Below are 21657 nucleotides of genomic sequence, written 5' to 3' on the forward strand. Positions count from 1 at the left end.
TCAGAATTGGCCAGGCAGACCTTAGCGAAGTGCCCTTTTCGCCTGCTGCTGCAGCTCGCGTTGCAGGCCGGGCATTGCTGTCGGGGGTGTTGGAGCTGGCCGCAAAAATGGCACGATAGTCCTCCGTGGTGGGCGGGTGGCCGCGCGGCGCAGGCCTAGGGCAGCCTTTGGTCAGGGGTCCACGATGGGATCGCATGATCGGCCGGGAAAGCAGTTAGGCTTTGGAAAGTGACCTCTAACGAGGTCGCTAGTTTACCGTGTCCTCTAGGTCCTGGGCCCCTTTCTCAACAAGACGCTACTGCACATAATTTGATCGGACCCCTGCAACATACACGTCTCGGACGGCGAGTTCTATGTGCTGGGAGGCTGTCACGGGCTGGAAGTTACAGTCGCGTGCTAGGGCCTTAAGGTCACGCAGATAGTCTTCTAGCGACTTCCCAGGGCGCTGGCGGCGAGTTGTAAAGATGTGTCGCGCGTAGACTTCATTTACGGGCTGCAAATACAAGTATCGCGAGGGCCTCAGTATAACAGTCAGTTTCATCAAGTTGAGTAGAAATACGATGGCTCACCCGTGCATGGAGAAGACTTAGCTTCTGTTCCTCTGTAATGGAGGAGGTCGTCGGCGCAACCAGGTCGGCCTTGAAGCACCGAAGCCAATGCAAAAAAAATTCCTTTGCCTCTGTGGCCTGTGGATCGAGTTCCAGTCGGTCAGGTTTGAGGGCTGATTCCATAGTAGTTCTTTAAGTCGATTAAATTGATGCGACTTAGAGACGCGAGTTGGGAGTAAACTGTGGCTTTAATCGGCTTACAACTGAGCCTGCCTGCGACTGTGCTGAACTGAGGGCGGACTCGCAGGACCGCAGCACTTATACTTCCTGATGGGGGCGGTGCCAAGGGCAGAGCCCTGTACATGCTCCTCATCTCCCCCTGTGGACAGAGCCGCGCAACGGCTCACAGATGGAGCCCACAGGGACACAGTAATGTACAGTGTGAATTATAGTGGTTGCACATTCACCACACAGTGAAGGGGCAAGGTAAGAGTGCTATGAGGCGGCAGGGGGGAAAGAATGTGGTGAGGGGGCGGGGGGAAAGATTTCGGTTAAGGGGTCAGGGTGGAGGCGTAAGAGTGCGGTTGGGGGGGTGAAAAGTGCATTAAGGGGGCAGGGCGGTAGAGAATGCTTCACATTAATTCCTTGGTTGTGATAGCCTGTGGATGTGAGGCACGGTATTCTGTTTTTTTCCTGCTAGCAGCATTTTCTTGACTTTACGGCACAGAAACAGGCCAATTTGTCTATGTTGCTGTTTATGTTCCACACAAGCCTACTTCCACGCTTCTTGACCACACTCTCAGGGTAACCCTTTGCTTTTTTCTTCCCCATGTGTTTATCAACTTTCCTCAACGTATCTACACTAGAACCATTGAATGCTCACAGCACAGAATGGGGCCATTCAACACATTGTGTTTGTGTGAGTTCTCTGCAACAGTATCTCCCCATCTTTGACCTTTCCCCTGAGCCCATTAAATCTGTTCTCTTCAGATAATTATTCAGTTCCCTTTTGATCACTGTAATTAAATTTGTCTCCACCACACAATGAGGCAGTGCATTCCAGATTCACACTACATGGTGAACAATGATGATTTTTCTTGTGTCGCCTCTGGTTCTTTGTTAATCACCTTAGGGTTCTCGACTTTCTGCCGGATGGAACAGTTATGAAGTTTCATAAATTACTTGCTTGTGTGCGTTGTGCCCCTATGTATAAAACACAGGATTCAGTATAATTTTCTTTTGAAAATTATTTTATTGGATGTGCTTTCAAATATATATATATATATATAGAACAGAAATGAGCAAACAGCAACAGTACACCAGACACATTTAACACTATTCCCGGTGTCATGTGAGAGTACCTTTATGAAATGGTGTTTATAAATGGGTGTGTATATAAATTTCTGTAGTGAGAGTACCTTTAAAAAATGGGTGTTTATTACTGTAGTGATGTCAGAGTGGGTGGAGCTGGGCTGTCTCAGCTTTTTCTTTTCATTTTAGGCTGTTTGCTGCAGCGTGTGTTTTCGTTTCGTTTTGAGCTGGACAGCTGCAGTCACCTAATGTGCTTCTGTTAAAAGTTCTTTTTTAAGTCTTATGGATTACTTAGTGTTGTATTCTTTAGGGGTTGTATTTGAATTAATGGTTGCTCAGATGTTCACTATGTTTTAAAAAAGTTAACTTGAGTTCATAGAATAAACATTATTTTGCTTTAAAAAATACTTTTCCATTTCTGCTGTACCACACCTTTACAGTGGGCCGTGTGCTCCCCATACCACAATCTGTTAAAAGTTGTGGGTCAGAGGAACATCAGGTTAAAGTCACTACTGAGAGCAGTTATTAGTTTTAAATCACCAAAGGATCGATTTACAGTTTTTAGATTACAGACAGAGAGACTAATACCCCTTCTGGCTGTGACTGCAGCTATCCAGCTCTGAAAACGAAACGAAAACACACCCTGCAGCAAACAGCCTAAAACGGAAGTAAAAAGCTGACAGACAGCCTAGCTCCACCCACTCTCTGACATCACTGCAGTAATAAACACCCATATCTTAAAGATACTCTCACTATAGATATTTATATACACACCCATTCGTAAACACCCATATCTTAAAGGTACTCTCACATGACACCAGTACCACCCCCCCCCCCCTTTTATATCCAGCCTCCCCGACATGTTAATGTTCCTTAAAGAAGTCAATGAACAGTCTCCACTCCTCCGCCCCTTAAAACTTCTGCAGATTAGGCAGCGACAGCCCCCTCATCCCTTTCCGAAATACCCTCCTGGTCAGGGGAACCTTACTCACAAACTCCAGTATCGTTTTATTTACTCTACTAAAAAAAGACTGAGCACAAAAATCGGCAGATTCAACTTGTGCAGCTGGGCCCAGGAGCCCCCCTGGTCCCCAGGTGTTGATTGGAAATACATCACTTTTCCCCATTTTCAAGACTGAACTCGCCCAAGATCCCCATAATCCTGTCAAAGCAGTCTAACGGGGGTGCATCAGCGTATAAAGAGAGTCGGTGCTCCACCAAACCCCCTCCCCCCCATGCCCTGCCACCGCCTTGTAGCCTGAAGTGCCACTGCCAACCGTTTAATCACTAGGCAGCCCTACCTCATCCCTGGATGCAACCCAAAATACTCCGAAGTGACACTATTAGTCAGCACACTTGCCTTTGGAGCCCTATACAACAATCTCACCCAGTCAACAAACCCCTTCCCAAATCCAATTCGCCCAGTACTACCATTCCACACAGTCAAAAGCCTTTTCCGTGTTCATAGACACAGCCACCTCCGCCATCCGATAGGTCGATGGTATCATTATCAAATTCAGTAAGCTCCGAACATTGAACGATACCTGCCGCCCCTCCCCCATCACCCCTCACACAATTCACTGTTCACACTGCCAGCACTTTAGGCAATAGCTTTGCATCCACATTTAACAACTATGTCGGGTGGGACGACCTACACTATGTCTATGTCTTTCATTAAAATGAGCAAGATAGATGCCTGACACAGCATGAGGGGGTGGGGGGAGGTCTTCCCTCCCCACCGGCTAATTGTACATCTATGCTAACAGGGGCCCCAGCTCTGACCCAAACCTCTCATTAAACTCTGATGGGAACCCGTCCGGGCCTGGGGCCCTCCCCGATTGCATCGCCCCCACACCATCCTTCAACTCCACCCAGTCCAGTTGGGGCCCCCAGCCCCTGTACCCTCACCTCATCCACCCTTAGGAACTCCAGCCCATCGAGAAACCGCCTCAAGCCCTCATCCCTCGTCGAGGCCTCCGAACTGTAAAATTTCCGATAAAATACTTCAAACATCCCATTTACCTCCCCTGTCCCTCATCCGCCCACTCTCCCTCATCACCACCTGCTTCCTCAACTGATGCGCAAGCATCCTACTCACCTTCTCCCCATACTCTTACACTGCCCCTCTGGCCCTGCGCAGCTGAACCACTGCCTCTCCCGTCGACATTAGCCCAAACTCCATTTGGAGCTTCTGCCTTTTCTTCAGCAGCATTGCCAAATATCTCCGGTCTACCATCAGAATGGCCTCCACCAGTCTCAGCCTCTTTGCCCGCTCTGCCCTCACCTTTTGCACCCTATCGAAATAAATACCCCTCTAATCACTGCCTTCAGGGCCTCTCACAACATAGCCGCAGAAACTTCCCCCGTCTCATTAGGCTCCGGATATCTATTCCTATCTTCTCAGAGACCTCCTTGTCGGCCAGTAACCCCACATCCAAACTCCACTGTGGCCTCGGCGGACTCGCCCCCTCCACCCGCAAGTCTGCCCAGTGTGGCGCATGGTCTGACACCACAAGTACTCAGTCCCAACTACCCCTGCCAATAGTGCCTTGTCCAGTTACAAAAAACATAAGTCCAGGATTACTCCCTGTAGATATGTGAAAAGAATGAAAATTCCTTTGCCCTCAGCCCTTCAAACCGCCACAGGTCTGCTGCCCCATTCGCTCCATAAATCCCAACAACTCCTTCACCGTTGCCAACACCCTCATAGATCTCGGTCATGGTCGGTGCAGCCTAGTATCCAGCACCGTATTAAAATCGCCCAGTCCATGATCAGCCGATGCGTGTCCAGGCCCAGAATCTTTGCCAGGAGTCGCCTCGTGAACTCCACATCATTCCAATTTGGGGCATAAGTATTCACCAGCACCACAGGAATCCTTTGCTACCTCCCACTCACCATCACAAATCTCCCCCCAGGGATGCCACTATGCTACCCAACACAAAAGAACACCCTCTTATTAACCAGCACTGCCACCCCCTTCATCTTCATATTCAGCCCCGACTGAAACACCTTTCCCACCCATCCCTTCCTCAGCCTTATCTGATCCATCACCTTCAATGATTCTCTTGAAAAAACACAACATTCGCCTTCAAACTCCTCAAATGTGTGAACGTGCACGACCTCTTAAATTGGCCCATTTAATCCCCAAACATTCCATTAAATCAGCTGGGTCGTATGGGTTGAGGAAGTTGGTCGAAGATTCCGACCCCACACATGCTCTGCATTCTTCATGGCCTGCGTTCCCTCAATGCCTTCGGGCAACCCCACAATCCGGAGAATCTGCCTCCGAGATCGATTCTCTAAATCGTCCACTATCTCCTTCAGCTTCTTTTGCCCATCCACCACCAGTGTACTCTCTGCCTTCCATGAGGCCTGCTGGTCGTCATGGTCCGCCACAGACTCTTCTACTTTTTTGAGCGACACACTACAGGTCCACAGATCACTGAAAGGGCCAACACAGGTGGAGAAAGTAGTCAAGAAGGCATACGGCATGCTTGCCTTCATTGGCCAGGGCATTGAGTATAAAAATTGGCAAGTCATGTTGCAGCTGTATAGAACCTTAGTTAGGCCACGCTTGGAGCATGGTGTTCAATTCTGGTTGCCACACTACCAGAAGGAGATGGAGGCTTTAGAGAGGGTGAAGAAGAAATTTACCATGATGTTGCCTGGTATGGAGGGCATTCGCTATGAGGAGAGGTTGAATAAACTCGGTTTGTTCTCACTGGAACGGTGGCGGTTGAGGGGGGCGACCTGATAGAGGTCTACAAAATTATGAGGGGCATAGACAGAGTGGATAGTCAGAGACTTTTTTACAGGGTAGAGGGGTCAATTACTAGGGGGCATAGGTTTAAGGTGCGAGGGGCACGGTTTAGAGGAGATGTACGAGGCACGTTTTTTACACAGAGGGTAGTGAGTGCCTGGAACCCGCTGCCGGAGGAGGTGGTGGAAGCAGGGACGATAGTGACGTTCAAGTGGCATCTTGACAAATACATGATTAGGATGGGAATAGAAGGATACGGACCCCGGAAGTATAGAAGATTTTACTTTAGACGGGCAGCATGGTCAGCGCAGGCTTGGAGGGCCGAAGCGTCTGTTCCTGTGCTGTACTTTTCTTTGTTCTTTGTACTATGTGCTCCTAATCACTGCTCCAATCTCTCAATGGCTGCCCGAATTGGGTCTGCCACCTTAGCCAGGTCCTCTGAGACTGCCTTCCTTGCTGCTGGAGCGTGTCTGTTAAAAACTTCACCTAGTGTTCCGTGGACCACTGAATGAACAAGGATGCCACAGAGCCCTCTGCCATCTTTCCTTCTGTCACACTTTCCAAAAGTTCCTGGTCTGACTGTTGTCCCTGTACAGTTGCATCCTTGTTTGATAGGGCTGAGACATGCCCATCCGAAGGAGAATCCTAAGCTCTGTCTGTTCCTGTTCCTTGTACCAGCAAATACCCCTGTGAAAGGGTAACGAGGACCAAACAATTACGCTTCAAGCACGAGACAGCACATTTGCCACCACTCACTCCATGGCCGCCGCCGGAAGTCAATTTATTAACTGTTTTCTCAACCTGTCCTCAATGATTTATGAACATGTACATCCAAGTCCCTCTGCTCCTGCATTTCCATTAAAATTGGACCCTTTATTTTATGTCGCCTCCTCATTCTTCTGACCAAAATGTATCTCTTCACACTTTTCTGTATTAAATTTTATCTGCAACGTGTCTGCCTATTCCACCAGCCTGTCTGTATTCTCTGAAATCCATCACTGCCCTCCCCACAGTTCACCATACTGCCAAGTCTTGTATCATCTTCAAATTTTGAAATTGTGCTTGTACACCCAGATCTAGGTTATAAATATAAATCATAGGTCCCAGGTTCAATCCCGGCTCTGGGTCACTTTCCATGTGGAGTTTGCACATTCTCCCTGTGTTTGCATGGGTTTTGCCCCCACAACCCAAAGATGTGCAGGGTAGGTGGATTGGCCACGCTAAATTGCCCTTAGTGTTGGGTGGGGTTACTGGGTTATGGGGATAGGGTGGAGGTGTGGTCTTGGGTAGGGTGCTCTTTCCAACAGCTGGTGCAGACTCGATGGGCTGAATGGCCTCCTTCTGCACTGTGAATTCTATGATACGCCAAAAGGCCTACTTCTCCTCCTATGTCTCATGATCTTTTAAATCCCAGTCCATCAGTCAGATTTTTTAAAATATGGGTACATTTTAGCTATTTATATCTGGGTTTTTTGTTTTATTTGCTGATGGGTGTGGCATCACAGGTAAAGCCAGTTGTCCACCCCTAACAACTTCTCAGCATTTACCCTGCCAAGCCCCTGAGAATCCTATGTGTCTCAATAAGGTTGCCTCTCATTCTTCTCAACTAGAATGAGTACAGGCCCAATCTCTCCTCATAAGAAAATACCTCCATACCGATGGTCAACCTGGTGAATGTTCTCTGGACTACTTCCAATGCCACTATATCTTTCTTTAGATCTGGGGACCAAAACTGCTCACAGTATTGCAAGTGTGGTCTAGCTAGTGCCTTGTACACTTTTAGGAAGACTTCTCTATTTTTATACTCAATTCCCTTTGAATAAAAGCCAACATTCCATTTGCCTTCCCTATGATCTGCTGAACTTGCATTGCCGATGCGGTACAACCCATTAATTGGAGAACAGCTGGGAACTTGCGTTACTATTCTCTGGGAGGCCTGACAAAATTACATTCCAATCAAGCAATTACTGGACAGTGTCAGGCCTCTCATCTGATTCTGCCTCCAAGAGAGTGAAGGTCCCGCCTCGGGAGCTACAGACCTCTCGCCAATGCTGGCAACACCACCAGAAGTGCTGACCACTACCTTCAGGGATTGTCGAGAGATCCCTGGAGAGAGGAGATAGTAGGCAAGATTGGGGACGTGATGACGTCACAAGCGATCGGGACGGAGGGAGGGTGGCTCCTTCAAGGCTTTCCTCTTCCCAATGTCCGTTTCCTCAATTGGGCACAGAGACGAGAGACTCCACCCTCTTCTTGGTAGGCTGATGCCAAACCTGATAGGTTTGTTGGGTGGACCTCTTTGCTGGCGAGTTCCTTACCCACCACTGGTTTAATACTGCCAGTGGCGGGTGAGAAGGTTGCCTCCCCGAGAATTAATTGGAGGAAAGCAGCATAGTGGCAGGATCTACACCGAAGCCCTCCCACCAATTACAGGGCCCTGTCCGGGGAGGTAATTAAATTCCACCCATAGTGTTCAGTTTACACTTGAAAATGTTGAAATTTCAGTTCAAAATGAAACATGTGACAACACAAACTGTGACTGGTTATCCTGCTTCTTGTTATAATCTTGTATTATTGATGAATAAGATAATTCTAATTCCCTAATTTTTAAAAAAATCTCTTCTGTAGTGGAGAATTATCATGGGCGGTACTAAATGTATTCCTAAATCTGAATTGCCGGACGATGAAGAAGTGACTCACGTTCAGAGTAACAGACAGTGGACCTATCCCAGTGACCTTACTATTGCTCTTTCTGCTAGCGTCCCACTCTACCCACCAGGTCGGATTATTCACGTGGTACACAACCACCCGGAGGAAAAGTGGTAGGTATCTGCAGAGTTGAAAATGCCGCTTCATAATGTTTCTTGTCAGCCTATGGGTCTTTTTTTCCAGCTTATTTTCCTGTGAATTTCTAGAATATGTGTTAACTGAGACAAGAGAGCTATTGTGATGGTCCAGCGAATAACTTCTTAACTTTCCTTCCTTCCTGCTTTTCATGAGAAAACCCCTGGTTCATCTGTTGATTCAACTTTTCACCCAAGTTATTAATCATGCAGGTGAAGAAAATAGGAAGTTGAGTAAGTGTACTCAAGTTTGCACATGCCATGAAGTCAGCAATGGTGCAGATTTATTTTAAGGAGAGGTTAAGTAGGTTGGGCCTATACTATGCAGTGTTGGTCTCAAGCAGGTTAGAATGCAAAGGGAGGAAATTTCAGTCATAGTGATCTTTGGTAAAATCCCATCATATTTGTATTCAGTTTTGGGCATATGATCTCAAAATGTATTCTGACTTTAGAGCAGTTGCAATCCAGATTCACCCAAATAAAATATCAAATTAGAGCAATCGGCTGTTCCAGAGTGAAATCAGCCAACATTTTTTGACACAAAATGTAGGAGAAATGTGGAATTCTTCCTCAAAAGGCTGTGGATACTGAGACAGTTGGAGCTTTCAAGATTGATATATTTTTGTTAGTCAGAGTATTGAGGGATTTGGAGAAAAGACAGGAAAATGTAATTAAATGCAGATTAGCCATGATCTAATTGAACGTCCCAATTGGGGGGGGGGGGGGGGGGGGGGGGGGGGGCTGTTGGGTTACTGGTATAGGGTGGATACGTTGACTTGAGTAGAGTGATCATTGCTCGGCACAACATCGAGGGCTGAAGGGCCTGTTCTGTGCTGTACTGTTCTATGTTCTATCTGCTCCTGTATCTTATATTTTTAACTACATGCTGTGCTTAGGTCTTGCCAGTTGGCACAAAGTTGCTCAAGAGCTCTCTGTCAAAACCTAGTTGCATAAATCAGAACCTACAGCATCCATAATTTGATATATAGAACACATAATTAATCTGCAACCAGTTACACCTGCCCTTGCATATATAGGTTTTGAAATGTTTTGTGTGACATGTTGCTGGAAGTGTGAGCTAGTAACATCGCAGCCAAGGAAACACAAGTCTGAGACTTGGGTGAATAGGTTCACCAACTGCACATCTCCTTAACTAATCTCATTGGATGACTGTAGAGTTAACAGCGCATGGACATAGCAACAAGTGTAAGTTAGAATGGATGGAGTTAATATCAAATCAGGTGTCGAGAGCAAAATCAAGGAAGGGAAATAAAGATTGCAATAAGAGAAAAAGAAAAATGATAGAAAGATAAGTTAGAAAAAATAAAATCCAAAATTTAACATTTAAAAAGAAATTTTAACAATTAAATAAGAAAGAACAAGAATCCTATTTATGATAGTTAACATTCAGTGCAAGATTATGTTAACTGCAGTAATTAAAACTCACTACATTAAAAGGGTGCCTTTACTGAAATTTCCATGTCATAAATTTGTGTTCGCAAATACAGCTACTTTTTGACAATTAATAAATTTGAATGGTGCTATTTTCACGAAACTAACAGCAGAGCAGCAGATCTCAGACGGCACTTCACAGATATTTGACGTTAACTGGAAAACTGGGTGTTGCCTGAATTTGCTTTTCTATTTGTGCATAAATAATAAAAAGATTTAATTACCTCACTTATTTTGGTGGCAACTAAACATGATTCAGGGTTACAATGTCAGGTCTGCGGCAGTTTTTCTTTTAGTGAGATGTCAAGAGATAATTGTTCCGTCATACAGTTCATTCTAAAGTTTGAAGGTATACAGTAAATAAATCATAAGGTAGTGATTTTATGATTCCAAGTTTGAAGGTTGCAGGAGAAACAATAACTGAGGAAGGTGAACTCTCAGGATTAAAATTAGGAAAAGAATGAGTTCACCTCAGACAAACTGGGATGTTTTTACAAATTAGTGTTTACTGGTGTTGGTGTTGGCATTATCCTCCGTACAGCATGCGAACAAATAACCAGGGTGCTCGGCCACATCTTTCTATCACTCTGATATCAGAATTTTGTTAGAGGTTATTTATTTTTCAGCTTTGCTTCTTCCTCAGCTAACAGGCAGGAATATGGGCCCGCAGCCCTCTGGTATATCTTCCAATTGCTGGTTGTTAGCATGAGCCAAGACAGCAAGCATCAACAGGCTATTTATTTACATGTGGATATCACTGCAGACCTCTATACTATTTTCAGCTCATGTGAACACAGTGCACTTAACAGCAGTAGCCACCCGAGCCAAATTTCCCCCACCCTTGCCCACAGTTACTGCAATTCACTGTGCTACCTCAACTACTGCTTTGCCCAAAGCAAAGTAATTGGTGCCGATCAGGGATCATAACTGGAAGTAATGCATTAGCATGGCAGGAAATGCATTTGCAACTGATAGAGTAGGGGGGTATTACAGCTGTTTTATGTTCCTGTGTTAGTTACAAGTTATGCAAACCCTGGGCAAAATATGAGCCACATTAACTACATGTCCTATTCACATTTCCCATTTTTCTTTTTTTTTTAAGAATATTTTTATTGAGGTATTTGAAATTTTTTATAACATTAACAAAAACAATAACATCCACATGGCAAAATGAACATTTCCCTCCCCATCCCAACTTCGCGCACTTCAACCAAACAACAACAATCCACGCCCCCCCTCCTTGGAATACTGCATCTGCTGACATTTTAATTTTCCCCGAGAAAGTCGACGAACGGCTGACACCTCTGGGAGAACCGTAACATTGACCCTCTTAAGGCAAACTTTATTTTCTCGAGACTGAGATACCCAGCCATGTCACTAACCCAGGTCTCTACACTCGGGAGCTTCGAGTCCCTCCACATTAATAAGATCCGTCTCCAGGCTACCAGGGAGGCAAAGGCCAGAACATCGGCCTCTTTCGCCCCCTGAACTCCCGGATCTTCCGACACTCCAAAGATCGCTACCTCCGTACTCGGCACCACCTGTGTTTTTAGCACCTTGGACATTGCCTTAGCAAAACCCTGCCAAAACCCTCTAAGCTTCGGGCATGCCCAAAACATGTGGACATGATTTGCTGGGCTTTCCGCGCCTCTCGCACACCTATCCTCTACCCCGAAAAACTTGCTCATCCGAGCCACTGTCATGTGTGCCCGGTGGACTACCTTAAATTGTATCAGGCTAAGCCTGGCGCACGATGAGGAGGTATTAGACCTGCTTAGGGCATCTGCCCATAGACCCGCCTCTATCTCTCCACCTCGCTCATCCTCCCACTTGCCCTTAAGCTCCTCCACCGGAGTTTCCTCCGCCTCCGAACGCTCCTGGTAAATATCCGATACCTTCCCCTCCCCCACCCAAGTACTGGAAACTACTCTATCCTGTATCCCCCGTGGCGGCAGCAGCGAAAAGGCCGGAACCTGCTTTCTCAGGAAGTCTCGCACCTGCAAATACCTAAAACCATTTGCTGGTGTTAATTTAAATTTATCCTCCAAAGTTGTCAAGCTGGAAAAGGTCCCATCTATAAATAGATCCCCATCCTTCTGATTCCTGCCCCCTGCCACCTCCAGAACACGCCATTCAGCCGACCCGGTACAAACCTATGGTTGTTATAAATCGGGGTCCAAATCAATGCTCCCTCCACTCTCTTATATCTCCTCCATTGCCCCAGAACCTCAGAGCCGCCACTACCACCGGACTTGTGGAGTTTCAGGTCGGCGAGAACGGCAGAGGTGCTGTTCAATGCTCCCAGACTGGTGTCTTTACATGATGCCGCCTCCATCCGCTCCCATGCCTACCCCTCCCCCACTACCCACTTCCTAATCATGGCTATATTAGCCGCCCAGTAGTAATTGCAGAGGTTCGGCAGCACCAACCCACCCTCCCCCCGACTGCGCTCTAGCAACACTTTCTTCACTCGCGGAGTTTTACTCGCCCACACAATGCCCAAAATAATCTTATTCACCCGCTTGAAAAAGGCCTCAGGGATGAAAATGGGAAGGCACTGAAAGACAAATAGAAATCTTGGAGGACCATCATTTTTGCGGTCTGTAGCCTCCCCGCCAGCAGGAGCATGTCCCATCTCTTAAAGACCCCTTCCCCAACCCAACAATGTCGCAGGTCTCAATTTCATTGATCCTAAAACGGGAGAAGGATCCAGAGCAATGCGGGTCATACAGGCCCATTTCTCTGCTGAATTTGGTTGCCAAATTGCTGGCTAAGATACTGGCCACAAGGATAGAGGACTGTGTCCCGGGGGTGATAGGGGAAGACCAGACGGGATTTGTTAAGGGCAGGCAACTTAAGGCCCCTTTGATCCACCAACCCGGATAGGTTTAACTTGTGTAGTACCTCCCATTTCCGGGCCACCTGGATTCCCAGATATCGAAAGCTCTTCCCTACCATTCTAAGCGGCAGTTCTCCCAGTCTCTTTTCCTGCCCTCTTGCCTGGATCACAAACATCTCGCTTTTCCCCATGTTCAATTTATACACCGAAAAACTGACAGATTCCCCCAAGATTCGCATGACTTCCCCCATTACCCCCAATGGGTCCGAAATGTACAAGAGCAGGTCATCTGAGTAGAGCGAGACCCGGTGATCCACACTCCCTCCCGAACCAGCCCTTTCCAGTTCCTAGAGGCTCTTAATGCCATGGCCAAAGGCTCTATGGCCAGAGCAAACAGTAACGGGGAGAGGAGGCACCCTTGCCTTGTCCCTCGGTGTAGTTTAAAATACCTCGACCTCAGCCGGTTCGTACGCACACTCTACTGGTGCCTGATAGAGCAACCGCACCCAGTCGATAAAGCCCTTACCAAACCCAAACCTTCCCAGCATCTCCCTCGTGTAGTTCCACTCCACCACCCGATCAAAAGCCTTCTCCGCATCCATCTCTACCACCACCTCCGCCTCCCCTGCTTCTGAGGGCACCATAATAACATTTAGAAGCCTTCGAACATTGGCCTTAAGTTGCCTGCCCTTAACAAATCCCGTCTGGTCTTCCCCTATCACCCCTGGGACACAGTCCTCTATCCTTGTGGCCAGTATCTTAGCCAGCAATTTGGCATCCAAATTCAGCAGAGAAATAGGCCTGTATGACCCGCATTGCTCCGGATCCTTCTCCCGTTTTAGGATCAATGAAATTGAGACCTGTGACATTGTTGGGGGGAGGACTCCCTTCTCTCTTGCTTCGTTAAATGTCATCAACAGCAGTGGGCTCTGAAAATTTCTTATAGAATTCCACCGGGTAACCGTCGGGCCCCGTGGCCTTGCCTGACTGCATGTCCTCCAGCCCCTTGATTATTTCCTCAATCTTAATTGGGGCCCCCACCAGGTCCTCCTCCACTCTCGGGAACCTCAACCGATCCAGAAATTGCCTCATCCCCTCCACTCCAGCCGGGGGATCCGACTCATACAATTTACTATAAAAATCCTTAAACACCTCGTTCACCCCCACTGGGTCCAGGACCGCATTACCATCTCTACTCTTTACCTATCTCTCTGGCCGCCTCTCTTTTCCTGAGCTGGTGCGCCAACATTCTGCTTGCCTTTTCCCCGTACTCATAAATCGCCCCCCTTGCCTTCCTCAACTGTTCCACTGCTTTCCCTGTAGTCAACAGCCCAAACTCCACCTGTAACCTCCGCCGCTCCCTCAGGAGCCCCGCGTCCGGAACCTTCGAGTATCTCCTGTCCACCTGGAGTATCTCCTCCACTAATATATCCCTCTCAGCCCGTTCCACCTTTTCCCTGTGGGCCTGTATCGAGATTAATTCCCCTCTGACTACTGCCTTCAAAGCTTCCCAGAACGTCACTGCAGAGACCTCCCCCGTATCGTTTATTTCCAGGTAGCTCTGGATGGACTTGTTAACCCGCCCACAAACCGCCTCGTCCGCTTGCAACTCTACATCCAGTCTCCAAAGCGGGCCTTGCCCTCTCTCCACCCTAACCCGTAGATCCACCCAGTGCGGGGCATGATCCGACACTGCAACAGCCGAATACTCGGTATCCACCACCTTCAGTATTAACGCCCTGCTCAGAACAAAAACGTAAATGCGAGAGTATACCTTGTGGACATGAGAAAAAAAGGAAAACTCCTTCGTCCTCGGTCTTACAAACCTCCATAGGTCCACACCCCCCATCTGTTCCATAAAACCCTTAAATTCCTTTGCCTCAGCTGGCCTCTTCCCTGTCCTGAATATTGACAGGTCGAATTCCGGATCAATGACTGCGTTGAAGTCCCTTCCCATGATCAGGTTATGTGGCTCTAAATCTGGGATCTTACCTAACACCTGCATCATAAATTCCACGTTGTCCCAATTTGGAGTATATATGTTCACAAGTACCACTCACACCCCCTCCAGCTTCCCACTCACCATTATATACCTACCCCCCTTGTCTGCACGATTCTCCCAGCCTTAAATGCCACTCGTTTGCTGATCAAGATCGCTAACCCCCTGGTATTTGAGTCCAGTCCTGACTGAAACCCTTGGCTAACCCACCCCTTCCTCAATCTCGTCTGGTCTGCAAGAGCCTGCGCCCCCCCACTTCCTCAAGTTCCCCCTCGGGCCGCTGCCATTCCCGACCTCCCATTTTTCCCCTAATAACAGTTCCTTCCCTGTCAACAAAGCAGCTCCCCCTCCCCCCCCCCCCCCCCCCCCCACAGCAACAACACTAAAAACCCAATCCCCCAAGTCAAGCTCCAGCTTAACACCTGTCTACCCCCCACTGCACTTCCGAGAGTCAGCTGACCCGTGCTTACTCGACAGCTCCCACCCCTGGCACCAAGCAGTCTGTCTCCCTATTGTTCACTCCTCTCTTTCCCCCCCCCCCCACATGAATAAACATTTTAACAGCATCACAATCCCCAATAAACGACAACAGAAGAAAAACAATGAAGAAACAAACCCTTTAGAAAAATAGTCACCCAAAAAGCAGAACTAAATTCAAAGACCCCCCCCCCCCTCCAAACAAGATCTCTGCAAGACGAAACAACCTTTAACCATCCACACAGCCCATTATTTCACACAGAACTACTTAAATTTTTACAATCCAGCACCACAAACCACCGCCACAGAACTTCTCCGAGGCTTAAATATCTTTTAATTCGCTTCCAGCTTCTTTTCTTTAATAAAGGGTCCATACTTCGTCTGGTGTTTCGAAGTAGAAGTCCCTTTCCTCATGTGTGACCCACAGACAGGCTGGGTACAGCATCCTGAACTTCATCCCCTTCTTAAAGAGGGACGTTTTTGCCCGATTGAACCCATCTCGCCTCTTGGCCAAATCCGCTCCCAGGTCCTGATAAATACCCAACTCACAGTTCTCCCACTTGCTGCTCCGTTCTTTCTTGGCCCACCGCAAAATGTGTTCCTTGTCTATAAAACGGTGAAAATGTACCACCATGGCCCTCGACGGTTGGTTCGCTTTGGGCTTCCCCGCAAGGGCTCTGTGCGCTCTGTCCACTTCCAGGGGGCATGGGAACGCCCCAGCTCCCATCAACTTCTCGAACATGCCCGTCACATAGGCCCTCACATCCAATCCCTCACTGTCTTCAGGGAGGTCAACAATTCTGAGATTCTGCCTCCTGGACCTATTCTCCAGCTTCTCCTGCATTCTTTTCTGGCAGTCGTTCGTCATCCCTACCTTGCTTTCCAGCACGGTTATATACTCCTCATGCTCGGACAACCTTTGCTCGACCTCATGGATCGCTCTCCCGTGGGTTTCCTCATTCTGAACCACTTGATCACTCAAAGCCTTAATCGGGTCCAGCGTGTCCTTCTTCAGCTTGGCGAAGCAATCATCGAAAAACTTCACCAGCTGCTCCGTTGACCACTGCACCGTCTCCTCGCGGCCCTTGCCTTCCGCCATACTGCCCCGTGTTCCCAGCTGTGATTGCTTCTCCCTTATAGGACTTTGTTGTCTCACCCAGCCACTTCTGGTGCAGTTCTCCATACACTGGAGGGGGATTTCTCCTTACTGTCTCACTCTTCATTGATTTATCCCATAAAATCCGAACAAAACCGGGGGACAAAGGTCCAAAAGCCCGTTACAGGCGGGAGCTATCAAAAATCAGAAGTCCACGTTTTTCATATAGACTGATGCACCAACCATTGTATATCAGCCCTCTTGATTTATCAAAAAAGAATGTGGGATTGTGCCAGGGGGATAGTTGATTGCATTCTGCTGTTATCTCCTTGGCTTACAGTCATTTTAATTTGTACAGTTGCTGTGGTCAGGAAGAGTCAACTTACTATGCTATTTGGAGTGACAACAAGACGTTGGATGAGGTCATCATCTCTGCTGCTATGCTGAACGAGCACATGCCACATATTGTTATGGATGGTCTACACAAGGTATTTGTCAAACTGATTTTACTCTGAACTGACTGAACAAAATGCAGTAATGTGCAAAACCGATGATCGGTGATAAACTGTTTTAGCATTTTATTCTTTGTCTTCTACAATTTGAGTTAAAATCAAGGCCAGAATGATTGATTGAAAAGCTCTCTCTCTATTGGATATAATGGTTCAATATGAAATGAATTCAGAAAGTTTTATATCGGTGCATCATGAATTTGAGCCCATAAGATAAACATAATCTTGTGTTGTGTTGTGACTTACAAATGTCAGTTTCATTTCCAAATTCTCGAGGATGGCTAATGTGAGCAAGGACAAATGTCACAATTACAGTTTGGGATGCTTGGCAAAGATTGGGGAAATGGTGAACAAAAAAATGACTTCACTCTGCTGTAAAGTACTTTATTCAACAGATAATGCTGCTGACATTGCACAACTGGAATTAATTCTTCCATCCTTCAAAACTAACATCCCTCATGTTGATGAGTGCAAGACTTCATGCACATCGGTCTTTAACAACATCTAGTTCCTTTCTGTAGTTTTTGTTGTCTTGCATTGTCTTTATCTTACATCAGTCTTACATTGAATCTCCTGTGTTCTGTTTTGAATGGAGTCCACAATCACTTTTATTTAGCACAATTCCGTGTAGTGCCTTACTCCACAGCCACCATCATTCTCCTGCTACCCTGGGGAGAGATGAATGCTCATGATCTCAGTTATGCTCCCAGGATAGTCACTGCTCAGAGGCCAGGCTGTGGAAGGGGCATGGTAAACAGTAGCTCATTTCAAGGAATAACCTTACGCCTGAATGAGAAAAAAGGTGAAACGGCAATAAGCTTCAGAAATAAAAACAGACATATCTGCAGTTTAGGCAGCATCTGTGGAGTGAGAAACAGAGCTAACATTTCAGGTTGATGACCTTTCATCAGAACAGTTCTGATAAATGGTCAGTGACCTCTAATATTAACTCTATTTGTCTTTCTACAGATTCTGCCTGACCTGATTATTTCCAGCATTTTCTACTGTTCTTTCAGATTTCCAGCATCTCCACTAGTGTACTTTTAAATTAATGAATTCCTGATCTGTGAATTTTTCAAGCTGAGCAAGCTGTAAATATGGCACAAGAGATGTAGCCTAATGCAACGACTAAACAGAATATACATCACAAGTACTCCTAAAGCCACACTACATGCTAATGCATTATGTGTTCATTTTTATATGACTAGATGTCAGTAATGTGTTGCTCTGAAAACAACCAAAACCTGCAGATATTTCATTTAGCAATCTGTAATTTACATTTGTGGCGGGGAATTTTTTTAACATCTTGTATGGTGGAATTAAAGGAGAAGATACAGATATAAATCCTGTAAATGATGTGAGTGTACAGGGCATTTCCCCCGAGAGTGTCCATAAAACAGTTATTGGGTGTGATTGGTCAGGGAGCCATTTGACTGTACTGTCAAATTAAATTTAAAAAAAAGAAAGGATACCAATTGGGACTGTGTGAACCCCAAGAGAAGGAAAGCAATCAGTGGGTCTGAAATTGAGTACAAGAGTCAGCATTGAGTACAAGAGTCGGCAGGTCATGTTACAGTTGTATCGGACTTTGGTTAGGCCACATTTGGAATTGGCAGTTCTGGTCGCCACATTACCAGAAGGATGTGGATGCTTTAGAGAGGGTGCAGAGGAGGTTCACCAGGATGTTGCCTGGTATGGAGGGTGCTAGCTATGAAGAAAGGTCGAGTAGCTTAGGATTGTTTTCATTGGAAAGACGGAGGTTGAGGGGAGACCTGATTGAGGTCTACAAAATTATGAGAGGTATAGACAGGGTGGATAGCAACAAGCTTTTTCCAAGAATGGGGGTGTCAATTACAAGGGGTCACGATTTCAAGGTGAGGGGGAGAAAGTTTAAGGGAGATGTGCGTGGAAAGTTTTTTACGCAGAGGGTGGTGGGTTCCTGGAATGCTTTGCCAATGGAGGTGGTAGAGGCGGGCACGATAGCATCATTTAAGATGCATCTGGACAGATATATGAACAGGTGGGGAACAGAGAGAAGTAGACCTTGGCAAATAAGCAACAGGTTTACATAAAGGATCTGGATCGGCGCAGGCTGGGAGGGCCGAAGGGCCTGTTCCTGTGCTGTAATTTTCTTTGTTCTTTGAAATGTAGAGTGAGAAATTTTAAGTGTCTAAATAACTGCTCAAGAAATTCACATCCAATTTTCAAGAAGGTTATTGAAATGAATTAAAATATATCATGCGCAGCACAGTTGATAAATGGTCTAAACCACCCCGTCCTGAAGTAATTCCCAGTGTTTAACTTGTCGCTGCCAGGAACAAAGCAAAATCAGCAAGTTCAAACTATATTTTTATAAAACAGTTAAGTTCAGGTGTTCTAAAAATATTAATATTTTGAATTTTTATTTTTTATTTAATGTACTGGGGCTTCATCGCACTTATGTTCAGTCTCACCTGTTAGTTGTAAATTTGTTTGTGAACCAGGTATAGTAGTGCATGTAATTCTAAGTATGTTTGAAGGGAATCAAGCAGTAGAGTTTGGGGATTAAAGGATTGTAAATATTAAGTTGGAGACTGCTCAGCATACGGTTATTCAAAAGTCCAATCCTGGATGAATTTGACAAAAACTTAGTTATTTAATTGGCTGGTGATATTCAAATTACAGCACTATCAATTCTGTTGCCAGTGGTGACAAATAAAACTCTAATAAGTAGCATAATTTTGAGAAAGTTAACTCTTTTTTTACAAGGGTTCATTCTGGATGCATTAGCTTTCCTATTTGGCAAGGGTGTCCTTCCTCATTTATTTCATTCCATATTCCAAACTTGTCATTTTGCTAACCTCAGTGAAGGAGACGTACAATTAGAGAAAGTCTCAGCTTTTAAACCTGTGATGCCCAGTAAATGCTATTTTAAATGGAAATGCACATCCATCACTCCCTGGAGTGACATTAACAATTTGAGACAATTTTTTTCTCTCAGAGCAGAATGGCCTAAAAGATGAGAGCTAATAAACATTCAGATCTTTGACTGACAGTATCAATTCCCCTCTGTGTGCAGGAGTGTGATGGTGAATGTTAGAAGAATCGAAATGTATTTTTCTACAAAGGTTCAACTATGTGGTCATGTCGTAGAAATCAAAAGAAAAGTGATAACGTTTGAAGTGTATTGACATGAGTAATTCATCAAATGAAAAGCTGAGGCAAAAATCTGTTACAGAAGCACATAAGATGATTAGATATTACGCTGCATATTCTGTGTTGGATATAGAGTGCTCCCACAGCATTGCTCATGAACCACTTGCATTTCATGGCAATTGAATTTAAAATCCTCATTATTGTGTTTAAGATGTTATCTGAATGTTTCCTGGGTTGGGGGAGGTGTAAAGCGACTTAAACAGTTCCCACCCTGAGGTTGCACCACAGATAATGAGAATAATTAAATTAATTTACCTCAGTAAATTTGCGTGGAACTCTTTTTATTAAGCAGTAACTCCTGTCATAAGTGCAGTACAACTGGCATGGTCTATTAGGGCTAAAAGGCCTGTTTCGAGAGGAAATTCAAAACCAGTGTGTCACAAAAACATGCACGGGTTGATCTTTTCAAGTTCTCATATAGCTAGCCTTGTTACCTCAATGAGCAAAATTGCAAACATTGCTAATTTTGTGCTGTGGCTCACATTCTTAGGAACTGGGTTGAACTTTCGTAACAGACAAATTGGATTTACCATAAAATCTCTGCAGAAGAAGCTATTTGGCCTATTGAGTCTGCACTGAACTTCTGAAAGTGCTACCTAGGTCTTCTCACCTACCCTATCCCTGTAACCCCATGCATTTATCATGGCCAATCCACCAAACTTGCACATCTTTAGACTGTGGGAGGAAACTGGAGCACCTGGAGGAAATCCACACAGCACAGGGAGAATGTGCAAGCTTCACCCAAGGCTGGAATGAACCTGGGTCACTGGCACTGTGAGGTAGCAGTGCTAACTACCGTGCCATCCGTTAAAACTTGATCCCAATAAAATTCAAACTAAGGTGAATTTAAATCAAGATTCTGAATATAATCCAATGTAAAACCCAGTCCCCAATTTAACTTCATTACTAAGTGACTTCACCTCTTTTTAAGAGATAATCTAGAAAGGATGAATTAAGTCAATGTGAACTGATTCACTTGGCTTGTAGCCCTTTAAAATAATGTATCTTCCTTCCTAACCAGGTCTTAGAAAATTACAACAAGGGGAAGACAGCTTTACTAGGAGCAGCGAAGGTAATGGTCAGCCCGACAGAGGTGGATTTGAATCCTGACATGGTTGTTCAGCACCAACCTCAACCAAAACATGGAGACCAAAGAAGGAACACCAGTCTAAAGTAAGAGTACACCACAGTAAATGTAGTGGTAAATACAAAACAGAAAGTCCAAAACTGGAGAGGGGGTAAAGTATGGGTATGGCTCAAGTTCTCTTTGCTTTGTTGAAGGTAAAGATTCAGAGAACCTGAATAACAAATCTGTGTGCATATCATGAGACAAAAAGTCAGAAGAAAATAAATCTTGCCTTTTCTGTTCAGTTGTCAAAGCACACTCAAAAAACAGATTTTGTGCTCCAAAACAAAATGGGCATCACATGTAAGTGGAAGGTCTCAAAACCTAACTGAAATTTACAGGAAGACATAGAAAGTGTGAGATCTACCTTATGCATGGAATATATTTAGAAAATAATGGCTTGTTGACAGACATTGTTAATGTATACCCATTCTTTTTTTAAGACATTTCTTCCGCCCTCTATAGTAACTCACTCTTTTATGTGTCCTTAATTGCCTGGAT

The 21657-nt window shown here is 45.6% G+C and overlaps 1 protein-coding gene across 7 annotated transcripts in view; it reads left to right on the top strand.

The window, feature by feature from the left end:
- The window catches only part of LOC119971726 (diacylglycerol lipase-alpha-like), a 513684-nt gene that overhangs the window by 446565 nt on the left and 45462 nt on the right, over nucleotides 1-21657 (top strand). For all 7 annotated transcript variants that reach the window (XM_038807680.1, XM_038807682.1, XM_038807675.1 and 4 more), the window contains 3 exons: nucleotides 8249-8442; nucleotides 16685-16814; nucleotides 21052-21203. In XM_038807680.1, the coding sequence (XP_038663608.1) occupies nucleotides 8249-8442; nucleotides 16685-16814; nucleotides 21052-21203 (476 nt within the window). The remainder of the gene's footprint in view (nucleotides 1-8248; nucleotides 8443-16684; nucleotides 16815-21051; nucleotides 21204-21657) is intronic.

Source organism: Scyliorhinus canicula, chromosome 9 (genome assembly GCF_902713615.1).
Source record: "Scyliorhinus canicula chromosome 9, sScyCan1.1, whole genome shotgun sequence".
NCBI classification, from domain to species: Eukaryota; Metazoa; Chordata; class Chondrichthyes; order Carcharhiniformes; family Scyliorhinidae; genus Scyliorhinus; species Scyliorhinus canicula.